Raw genomic sequence first — 11,571 nt, 5'->3', positions numbered from 1 at the left:
TTTTGGGCATACTTTCCTATGACCAAGAACCTCCCATGAGGCCCCACCTAATGGCACTACCACATACCCTTAGTGCCATGAGCTGGGGACCCCGCCTCTAACACAGGGGCCTCGGTGGGACACTTACCCAAACCATGGCCATTTACCAATTCAACATGAACATATGTTAGAACATATCCATGCTCAAATAGGCTGTCCAACCAGAGATTATGCAGAAGCATATATGTATTTTCATGTGAATCATATTATAAAAACATAAAAATAAAACTTTGAGGAAACAGAAATAATAAAAACTGAGGAAGTGGATCTCACTGCGCTAAAGGTGACATCAGGGCTGCGTTCCTTTTGGAGACTCTGGGGAGAATCCATTTCCTTCCCTTTTCCAGCTTCTGGAGACTGCCTGCTTCCCAGGCTCAAGGTCCCTTCTGTCTTCAAAGGCAGCAATGGCTGGGTGAGTCTTTCTCACAAGGCGTCACTCTGGTTCTGACAATCCTGCCTTGCTCTTCCCTGTTTAAGGCCCTTGGGATGATGTTGGGCACACCACACACTGCAGCACAATGGCCCTATCCTAAGATTAGCAGTCTTAAATCCAGATGCAACCTTATTCCCCTTGCCTTGAAGTCATAGATTCTGGGCATCAGGATGTGGGCAGTAGGAGAGGCCATTCTCTTTTTGTGGGGGGTACTGGGATTGAACTCAGGGGCACTCAACCACTGAGCCACATCCCCAGCCCTATTTTGTATTTTATTTAGAGATAGAGTCTCTCTGAGTAGCTTAGCACCTCACTTTTGCTGAGACTGGCTTTGAATTTACCATTCTCCTGCCTCAGCCTTCCCAGCCAGTGGGATGACAGGCATGCGCCACTGTGCCTGGCTGAAAGGCCATTTCTGCCAACCACCCTCCCCTAGCTTGCTCAGGAACTGATGATGATTTGGAATCTGAACTCATTTCCATGCCTGTGCCTTTAGATTATGCTGTGTGGCTGACTGTGTAACCGAGATATTTTAAAATTTTTTGTAGGTTGAAAAAAAAAAAAATTAAAGGACACTCCCTTCCCTGTCCCCTGGGCCTTACTCAGCATCGTTACTTAGATCATCACCTACCTCTACATGAAATCAGAATTCTTGCAAAACCCATCTGCCAGTTGGCCCGCACCCAGCCCCCTAGGAGTGCCCTTCTTGGTCCTGGAGGACCTGACGATGAGATAGGGTTAGACGTACAAGGAATTTATTGTGGGAAATGGCTGTGAGGGGACCTGGCAGGGGAAGCTGGAGGCTGGGAGTGACAGCTGACCTTGGACATGAGAGGCATCTTAGTCTGCAGGGCAATTCCATGGAGAGCGGTCTAGTTTGTCCTGATAGCAGAGGAAGCCCATGCCTCCTGGCGCAGCGCCTGCCTAGGTTCTCCTGCCCAGGTGGGGCCAGCCTGCCTGCCAAAACAGGGGGTTGTCCTCAAAGCAACTGGGGCCCTGGTCAATTTCCACCCCAGCAGACGGGATCTGAGTGGCACATTCTCATGGCTGCTGCTCTGGGTCTTCCAGGTAATTTGCCATGTAACACGTTCACTAGGGCAGAGCTTCCTAGAGGCCAGAGACCACACCTGAGTCTCCTCTAGCTAGAGCAGTATGAGAGCCATCTTGATGGCCAGACAGGATGTCATCCGGCTTTGTCACTTCTGCTTCTCTCTCCAAGGTTCAGTTTATTTATCTATGAAGTGGGAATAATGTCAGCTGCTCCCTGGCAGGGTTGGTGTAAGGATAAGACGAGAGGCTGAGTGTCAGGGCCTGGCATGTTGCAGAGGTAATGATCAGGAACCTGAATTGGGGCACTGGTCTGTACACCTCTAGATCTGTCCATGCCATGCATTAAATAGTGCTCATTATATTCAGCAAAAGGAAAGCAGTTGGTGGTGACAGAACAGTTGTGGAGATACAGCCACTTGTCAGCTAAATAGGATTAATTATGCTTTAAAAAACTAATTTCTCAAAAAAATAAAAATCCTCAGGAATCTTGTGAGGTTCAAATGGGGGATGGTGCATGAACTGTACGTGCAAATATATTTGTGGAGAAAATGCTCAAACGTTGGCTCGGGCCTTCTCAGGAGGCAAGTACCAACAGGCAAGTGCACCCATTAGTGAAATAGTCCGGCTCGTTTTAAGAAGTGCAAGAGAAAAGCAAGGCCTTACTATTTCTGAATTGAGGACGTGGGGCAAAGATTCGTGCAAAAAAAGCAAAACAAAAATAAAAACAGCACGGACTAGCTCAGGCGCATTTCCTAAAACAATGGCCTAGCTTCATTGCTGGAGAACCCTGCTGCTGATGGTAGCAGGTTGCATTGACCCGGGAGCGTGACTCGCCCCGCGCTTCGGAGTTCGACCAATCAGAGGACAGAGTGGCCGGGCCTCGTCGGCGATTGGAGGGGCAGGGCGGGGCGGGGCGGGGCGGGGCCGCGCGCGTGCGCTCCCGTGGTCGTTGGGCCCACGCCGCCTCCAGCCAGTGCGTGCGCTGCCTTGGTCGTTGGCCTCGCGTCGCCGCGCGCCTGTTCGCGGACCGCTGCGAACCAGTTCCGTGTGCCTGCCGGTGGTCTCCCGCCGCACTCCGGCCGAGCCGCCCGCGCTGCCTCGCCATGCCGGCGGACCTCAGCAAGTGGAACGGGCCCCTGAGCCTGCAGGATGTGGAGGAGCAGCCCCAGCACCCACTGCGCGTCACCTACGCCGGGGCGGAGGTGGACGAGCTGGGCAAAGTGCTGACGCCGACCCAGGTACGCCAGGGCGGTGGGCGTGCGAGGCCCGGGCGGGAGGCCGTCCCAGCCGGCGTGCGCAGCGTCCCCGGGATCCGGGTCGCCGTGCCACCCCGAGGACCCGGCCGGAGCCCTCGGTCCAGTTTCCCGGGACTTGAGGGCCCTGCTTAGCAGGGGCCTGGGACAGAAGCGGCCTTCCGGGCGCAGTCGGGACGGGGTAGGCCGTGGCCGCCCGCATCCCCAGAGCCGCCCCCGGGGCCCCGGACCTGGGGCCTGAGTTTGGAGAGCGAAAGCCACGCCCGGGAGCCCGTGGCGCATTATGTAACTGGTGATCCGCGTCGCCCGCCAGCTCCCCTTTGTTTCTGCGGTCAAGAGCGGGCATCTTCCCACAGCGCCTGCAGGGCGGCCGCCTGCGGTGACGGTTTTGCCTTTGGCCTCTGACACCAGGGCTGAGGCTGCGCCAAGTGGAGAACCTGGTTTTCCCGACACCATTGCTGGTTGTTGGTTATTAAGTCTCTGGCAAGATGCGAATGAATTGCCCAGACTGTTCACTGTTTCGGATGATTGCAGACTGTATTGTTTTGGATATTAAAATACGAAGCGCTCATCTTGGCACCAGTGCCAGCCTCCCTCCCCAGACTTCCTGCCCACCCCCCTTTGGCCATTTCTGCATCTTTTAAATGTTGAGTTTATGCAGATTTCACTTGGGCAGGCTCCAGTTACCGCCTCGTCCCCAATCCAGAGACATGGTCATTCCAGACTGTAAAGTTTTGATTGTGAGGAGGCATGTCATGTTTGGAATCCAGACCCCACCTCTCAGGCTATACTAGCTCCATAGTGTTGAGAATAAAATTAATAGGGCTGAGTATATAGCTCAGTCGATAGAGTGCTTGCTTCGGAAGCACAAAGGCCATGGGTTCAATCCCTAGCACCTCAAAAGTAATAATAAAATTAGTAATGAATATACATTTTTTGCTTCTGAGTCCCAGTAAAGGCAGTTCCCAGTAACTGATTAATAATCTACCTTTGTTTTATCTTTGAAGAGCCTGAGGTCAAAAGAGTGTTGGTTTCTTCAGCTTTTCTGGCTTTGAACTCCAAACTGGTTCCTCTCTACAGGTGAAGAACAGACCCACCAGCATTACATGGGATGGTCTTGATCCAGATAAACTCTACACTTTGGTCTTGACAGACCCGGATGCTCCCAGCAGGCAGTCTCCCAAATACAGGCAAGTTGGGGAAAGAAGGGGAGAGTGGGTCATCTGGACATGGCCGACCTGGTGTACGTCCCTTGATGCGTGAAGAAGTAGACCTAGTTCATGGCGTGAGGCATGTTTAAGCCAGTGTGCATTGTCCTGCCCCTTTGCTCTCCAGTTTGTAAATTATAACCAGTAGCGAAATCCACCTACCTGCGGCCTGTTTTTGTACAGCACCATGAACTAAGGATGGTTTTCACATTTTCAGATGGATAAAAGAATTATAATACTTTGTGACATACAAATGTCCGTGTCCATGGAGTTTTACTGGAACACGGCCATGATAACATAAGTCTCTGTGGCTGCTTTCCTGCCACAGTGGCAGCGTTGCGTTGCTACAGAGACGGTCTGGCCTGCAAGCTGCCATCGACTCTTAGCCCTTTGTAGAAGAGTTTTTTGACCCCTGTCTTAGAGAATCTCAGGGCAGGGGAGGGACTGTGTGCTCTCTGCAGATCTAGGAGGAGGTTTGCACGGCCTGCCGTGTGTGCTAGATGTTCCGCTGCCAGCTGTGCAGTGACTTCAAACCCCTGTGGTGCTGACGACCCTGTGTCCTTCCACACAGGGAATGGCACCATTTTCTGGTGGTCAACATGAAGGGCAATGACATCAGCAGTGGCACGGTCCTCTCTGATTACGTGGGCTCCGGGCCTCCCAGCGGCACAGGTCAGTGGAGGCTGCTCCAGGGGAGGCTGGGGGGGGGGGGGCTGGCCCAGGGCACTGCAGTCCAGTCTGGTTTTCAGCCGTGCTCTTTCTATGCGAGAGCTCTTACCTTGCTGGAAACAGCACGTCCAGACCTGCGGGAGTGCTGGGGGCTAGAGTTTTGGGTTCTGGTCGGGGGACCCTCACTGTAGAGCTCTGCTTCTCGTCTCTGGGAAGCCAGGGAGAAGGAAGTGATGTTTTAGAAGCTTCTGGGTGGCTACACGTGGGTTGAACACAGGTAAGCCACGTCGATTTTGTATGCAGCTTTCCCCCATGTGATGTTTCCATTTTTAATTCCTGTAAAAAGTCTCAAGGGATCATAGTTTTCAAATTAATTACAAAAAATTGCCTTGTATGTCATTGAGCTCCTTCCGAAAGTCCGGTTTGGTGTCTTGGAAAGATGTAGGAGACGGCCGTGCAACTGTAGTGGAATCTCTGCACACGGCGCGGTGTCCTGGGGCGTGCGTAGACACAGGCGCGGTGTCCTGGGGCGTGCGTAGAGGTGTGCAGGCGAGAGGCTGAGCCGGGCTTGCTGTTGCCTGGCGTGCGTCACACGATGCCTCCATGTGCTGGACTTGGGGCGCAGCGGGACGAAGCGCGGCAGAACTGGCTCTTGCAGACATGGCCCTGCGCGAGTTAGTGCAGAGGTCCAAGGTCCAAGGTGAGGACCCAGGAGCTTCCGGGTGGCTTGAAGCTCTCATGCATTCCTAATAGGGAGGGTAAAGGGACAGGTTTCCTAGAGATGTACTAAGCTCTCTAGGGCAGTTATTAAATTAGGCGATTTAATTACGGGGTGTATACACATGAGAATAAAACGATTCTCTTGAGCAGGAGCTGTGTTCTCATTAAAAAAAAAAGGAGGCCTCAGTCACTCTTTTTTTCAGATTCTTTTAGAAAGTTTTAACTACCATTTCTAAATGCAGAAATTGTAGAAAGTTTCAGGCAGCGGATTTCACTGATGCATGCACATTTAAATACTGCAGAAAGATATAGGCCGTTTCCATCACCCCAGAGGGTTCCTCTGGGACCTTTCTACTTACGTGACCCCAGAGCCAGCCATTTTCTGACTCCTGTCTCCATAGAGGACTCCTGCCACTCTGCTAGATGGAGCCCCTGGGTGTGGTGTACTGGGGACTGGTTTCTCATTCATGTCTGAGGTTCTTCCGGGTTTGCTCTTGTGAGTAGATCCTTCCTCTTGGTTTCTGAGTGGCGTCCCCTTGTGCCAAGGCAGTGCGGCTGCGTAGCTGTTCTGCTGGGCGTTCAGGTCATTCCAGTGCTTGGATATTGGGAATAAGGCGGCCGTGCACCTCCCTGTGGACGGGGTTTCCGGTTCTCTTGGCTGGAGAGCTAGGATAGAACTGTTGAGTCCTAGGAGTCGCCTGAGAGTTCTCCAGAGCAGCTGGCAGCTGCATTCCAGTCACAACATGTGACGTCAGATCCCCACCCCTGTGCTCAGGTGCTGCGGGACACCTGAAGCCGCCCCGTCTGTGGCGTCCTTGTCCCTGATCTAGTGGATGGTGTGGAGCCGGTGTGTCCCCATTGGCCTTGCTTCTTTTGTAACTCACTTTTTAAATAACTTTTAAACTGATACAGAAACATAACATAAAACTTCCTAAACTGTTCGTAAGTGGTGAGTTCAGTAGTGCTGCTGTGTTCACGTTGGGAAGCCTATCTAGAACGTTCCATCTTCCCCAATGGAAACCCGGCCCCCTGACCCACAGCTCAGCAGTTCCCCCTCCCGCTGTCCCTGGCAGCCTCTGTTCCACTTCCTGTGCAGTGGGGGTGACTTTAGATACCTCATGGAATCATCCAGTATCCTTGTGACTGGCTCATTTCCCTTAGCTCCCTCCTCAGGGCTCATCCATGTTATAATGTGTCAAAATCTGCTTTTTATTGCTGAATAGTATTTCATGTGTGGATATAATGCATTTTGTTTATCCATTTTTCCATCGGTGGAATTTGGGTTGCTTCCAGCTCTCGGCTCTTGCGAGCGGCACAGGAACGTGGGTGTGCAGATACTTAAATGACTTCAAAAACTAACTTTAAGAAGCGCATGGTCCTCATTTCTGTCTAGTACTTAAGGCGAATTTATGGAAACTTGCAGTGAGTTAATAAGGTGCTTTCCCCCTTCAATGCTGGGGCTTGAACCTGGGGGTCTGTACCAGTGAATTACACCCCAGCCCTTTCTGTTTTATTTTGATAGGGAATCTTGCTAAGTCGCCACGGCTGGCCTTCACCTTGCAGTCCTCCTGCCGTGCCCTCAGTAGCAGGACCCAGAGGCGTGTGCCCCGCACCTGGCTTGCTAACTGATTGTAGAACACATTTTGCTATTAAGTTCATGAAAGTGGGTTTGGGTCATTTCCAAGCAGATCTCTCATCTTCTCATGAATTAAGTGTGGGAGGTAGAAAGGTAATGTTCTCTTGTACCTCGTGGGCCCGAGTGTGCTGTGATGGCTCCAGTTTCTAACAGGGAGTCTAAATTACCAAGTTCGTATTTTATCCAGGATTTTGGGTTCTGATGTTACTGTGATGGGGGAAAGATGGGCACCCCATGGTGCGGTGGCCAAAGTGGGGGGTGGGCTGCATGCAGCAGCTGAGCAGGTGGAGGTGAGGCTGAGGGGGTGGCGGAGGCTGGGGCTTGCAGACCAGCGGAGGCTTAATGAGGGTTCGTTCACTGGGTGAGAGGCCTGACCTGTTCTCTCTCTGGGCCCAGTGTTTTCCTGGTGACTAGGTGGCACAGTCCCTCTGCTGAAATGCCACGTGGAGTGGGTGGGGTCCGCCTCAGGTGCCTGCTGTGTGCATCTCCCTCTGCCTCCCCTCCAGGCCTCCACCGCTATGTCTGGCTGGTCTACGAGCAGGACAAGCCGCTGAAGTGTGACGAGCCCATTCTCAGCAACCGATCTGGGGACAACCGCGGCAAATTCAAGGTGGCGTCCTTCCGCAAGAAGTACAAGCTCGGGTCCCCCGTGGCCGGCACGTGCTACCAGGCGGAGTGGGACGACTATGTGCCCAAGCTGTATGAGCAGCTGTCGGGGAAGTAGGGGAGCCGGAGTCCCGAGCGGTGTCCTCAGTCAGCGACGCATGCACAGCCCTCCCCTCCCCGCTCCCTCGGCACAGGTGAGGTCTGCAGCGGTTAGTGACTCTCCCTGTCGCTTGTTCCTTATGATTTTAGATAGGCACACGTCCCCGTTTGTGTTTTGATGTGATTTGACCTCGTGTTGGGGGATATTTGGTACTGCCTCGGGGTCATCGCATTGTTAATAAAAGAATAGCAACCCAGAATTTAAAGAAGAAATCCAGGTAAAAATATTACAGGAGCAAAGTACCCGTCTTAGAGAAGCTTAAAAAAGGAGGATTTGCCGTCCTTACCTCTGTGATCCTGAGTCCAGAATGGCGCACAGGGCCAGGCGCTCAGCTGCACCCAGCACGCTGGGATAGGCACGGGCGCCTGGGTCCTGCCCTGGCTCCTTTGAAGAACAAAGCTGGGTGAAGCAAGAGGGAGGGTGGTTTGCTGCTGGCGAGGCCTGGCCACTAGACGGCAGTGCTGGGCCAGGGGCTGTTGGGGGTCCTTGAATCTGCTGAGTCAGTCGCACACTGCGGAAGAGCAGTTTGGAGTTGCTTAATGTGTTAATTGATTCTGCTGTTTGCTTTTTGTTGAATAAAAATAAAAACATTGGATGATCCAGAGCCTCCAGGTATTTTGCCTTATCAGGTGCGGGCATCCTGAATGGGGGACGTGGGGACAGCCTCTGAGGGTGAGCGGCCCCTCTCCCTGGGGAGCATGGCTCTTGGGATTTAATCTGTGGGCCACAGGGTTTCGTTGCTCTTGGCCTCTGCAGGTGCGCGCGAGCACCTCCAGTCTTCAGTCTGCCTTACCTCTGGGGGGTGTCGGTGACAAGGTGGTCTCTGCTCAGAGGAGGGTGGGTACTGGACACAGTTAACATACGTAAGTGGTTGGACTGTACCTGCCTGACTCCGAGGCCCGTTTCCACAGGCCTGCATCCGGCCCGTGTTTACCCCGAGTGTGACCACGAGCGGCCTCGTCAGCCCTGCCAGGGCCCCGTGTTTCTAAGGGACCTTGGGAACGGCTCGTTCTGACCTCGTGGCAGACGTAACAAGTCACAACACGTCAGCCACGCTGGAAGCCCTGAATAAAACTGATGAGACACATCCAGGTCTCGGAAACAGGACTGGTGTCCTCCCGTGTCAAACACCACGTGGCCTGAATCTGTTCTGAAGCGGTGCCAAGTCCAGCAGCCTCTGTCTGCCGGGAGCCCTTTGGCAGTTTGCAGGTGTCAGAGGATGGAGACGACCAGATCCTTCAAATGACCTCTGAGCCTGGTGTGACCCGGCCGCCAGGTGGCCAGGTGTCCAAACTCGTCAACCACCTCTTGGTTCCTGCACGTGCAGGCCGCTTCCAGACTGGCACTTCACAAATGCGCTGGCAGCCCTCTTTCCCTCCCGCTTTGTTTGACAGTAATACTTCCAGCATCGAAGTGTCCCTTAACCGGCCTTTCCCAAGTGGGCTAAACGTGTCTAATTCTGTGTTTAATGTGTGCCTATTAGACCAGACCCTTTCCTTCACAGGCAAGAACTGGGAGGTCCTGCTCATAGTCCCAGCCCCTGACACGACGCTTCCCGCGCACTGAAGCCTCGTGGACCCCTGGTTGAGTGAATTGACTGTAAAGGGGATCTTTACCTTTTTGGGGGCCCTGGGGGTTGAACCCAGGGCCTCACACACACTGAGCAAGTGCTCTACTCCAAGCTACATCCCCAGCCCTTCTTAGCTTTTATTTTGAGACAGGGTGTCGCTAAGTTGCTGAGGCTGGCCTTGGACTTGCAGTCCCCTGGCCCTCGGCCTCCTGAGTAGTTGGGATTATGGGAAGGGACTTATTTCCTCCTCCCCCAAATGCACACCTCAGGAGTTCACAGCACACAACAGAGCCCGCCAAAGCCCGTCAGCAGGTATACCTGCGAAGGCTGATCTCAGTGGATTCTTGGGGCGGCGGGGTGTGTGTGTGTGTGTGTGTGTCCCCTCCACTTGGGGCTCCCTGTCTTTTGGATTATTTTTTTCCCTCTCTCTCTCTTCCCTCTCCCTCTCTGTCTCTCTCCCTCTTCCTCTCCCTCTCCCTCTCCCTCTCCCTCCCTCCCTCTTTCTCCCTCTCCCTCTCCTTCTCCCCCCTCTCCCTCTCCCTCTCCCTCTCCCTCCCCCTCCCTCCCTCCCTCCCTCTCTCTCTCTCTGTCTCTCCCCCCCCCCCCCCCCCCCGTTTGGTGCTACTGGGGGTTGAACCCAGGGATGCTTTACCAGTGTGCAGTCTGCGGAACCACCCCTCATTTGCAGTAATGAGGGTCTCTCAGTCAGGGATCCCTTGCTCTGAAGTCTTTGTATAGGTTCAATGCTGTCTGGTGCCGCATGCTGTAGCCAATCATAATGCTTTTTCTGTTCATGTTGTCCACCCACAGATTTCACAAGCTACATCCCAGCCAGTCTCCCCACACTTTGATTTTTTTGGTACTGGGGATTGAACCCAGGGGCACTTGGCCCATTGAGCCACATCCCCAGCCCTTTTCTATATTTTATTTACAGACAGGTTCTTGCTGAGGCCTATGGCCTCTAAGTTGCTGAGGCTGGCTTTGAACTCTTGATCCTCCTGCCTCAGCCTCTGGAGTATAGCATGCCCAGTTCCCCCACCCCTACTTTTTTTGGTATATGTGCTGCCGAAGCGAGCACCCCCTACTTTTTTTGAGAGGGTCTTTCTGATTGCACAAGCTGGTCTCGAACTTGTGATCTTTTTGTTTTGGTGTTGGGGATTGAACCCAGGGCCTTGTGCCTGCGAGGCAAGCACTTTACCAACTGAGCTATCTCCCCAGCCCTCAGATGATTTCTTATCCTGGTTTTATTTTTGTTCCTACCCGTGGTCCCTCTTCCCCAAATGTACCTTTTTCTTGAAGAAATTCAAATGGGCAAGAAAATTTCCAGTCATCTTAAGACCCTATTTCATGAGTACCGTTAAGGCCATTTCTGGGGTTGTTCTTTGATAAGCTTGCTGCTCAACCTGACAGTAAGTAGAAGACACATTTCTCAACTTTACTGGAGTATAATTTTGGCACACTGTCTCGCACGCGTGTAGAATGCACGTATATACCACGAAGCTGTCACCACCATTAAGTAACACATTTCCATCAACCCCAAAGTCCCCTACTGTCTTTGCATTTCCTCATCCCATTCCTATCCCCGATCACCTCCTGTTTTGCTTTCTGTCACTCTTCCCATTTTCAGGCCTAGTGTAAGTGAAATCACGTAGTAGCTCCAGCAGTCCCCGCATCTGCCGGGGAGACATTCCAGGAACCCCAGCGGAGGCACTGGACCGCAGGCAGTGCCACACCCCACGTGTCTTTGATTGTCCTGTGCACACATAAGAGCTCTGTCTGTAAATCAGGCACAGGAGGAGACACAACCGCCAATAATGCGCTGTAATAATTAAACAGTGTACGATAAGGAGAGTTAGGTGGATGCGAGCTCTCTTTCAAAACAGCTGTCCCGAACTCACCCTTCTTCCTGTGACGGTCTGAGGTGAAAGACATCTCTGCCAGGTGAAGGGTCGAGAGTGACGCTGGCGTTGTGAAGCCTTGGGGACCATTGGCCTTTTGATGACATGTCAGAAGCAAGGTTATTTCTTTCAGGTAATTCTGATCACGGAGCCAAGACCATGTTAGTGGTTGGGGATCATTAATATTTGAAGTTTATTTTTTCCTCCAAAACCTTTTAAAAGAACATTGTCATTGAGAAGTTCTTTCCTCCATGTTTTATGCCCTTGAACTCCCCACCCCTGCCCCCCACCCCAGGTCTGGGGATTAAAGCCAGGGCCCTGCGCATGCG

The 11,571-nt window shown here is 52.8% G+C and overlaps 1 protein-coding gene across 1 annotated transcript; it reads left to right on the top strand.

Moving 5' to 3' along the window:
• Positions 1 to 2,465: 2,465 nt before the first annotated feature.
• On the top strand, positions 2,466 to 8,378 carry Pebp1 (phosphatidylethanolamine binding protein 1). Its single transcript, XM_047562694.1, has 4 exons — positions 2,466 to 2,760; positions 3,856 to 3,965; positions 4,555 to 4,655; positions 7,515 to 8,378. Exons 1-4 carry the CDS (start codon positions 2,626 to 2,628, stop codon positions 7,730 to 7,732), a joined length of 564 nt encoding a protein of 187 aa, XP_047418650.1. The 5' UTR covers positions 2,466 to 2,625; the 3' UTR covers positions 7,733 to 8,378.
• Positions 8,379 to 11,571: the final 3,193 nt, after the last annotated feature.

This window comes from Sciurus carolinensis, chromosome 8 (genome assembly GCF_902686445.1).
Source record: "Sciurus carolinensis chromosome 8, mSciCar1.2, whole genome shotgun sequence".
NCBI lineage: Eukaryota > Metazoa > Chordata > Mammalia > Rodentia > Sciuridae > Sciurus > Sciurus carolinensis.
Note: the sequence above shows the minus strand (reverse complement) of the source record. Positions and strands in the feature narration are given on the sequence as shown.

Coding starts and splice junctions, on each gene's coding strand:
- Pebp1 (XM_047562694.1), top strand. CDS start 2,626: ATGCCGGCGGACCTCAGCAAGTGGAACGGGCCCCTGAGCCTGCAGGAT. Junction 2,761..3,855: donor AAGTGCTGACGCCGACCCAG/GTACGCCAGGGC, acceptor TCCTCTCTACAG/GTGAAGAACAGACCCACCAG. Junction 3,966..4,554: donor AGGCAGTCTCCCAAATACAG/GCAAGTTGGGGA, acceptor CCTTCCACACAG/GGAATGGCACCATTTTCTGG.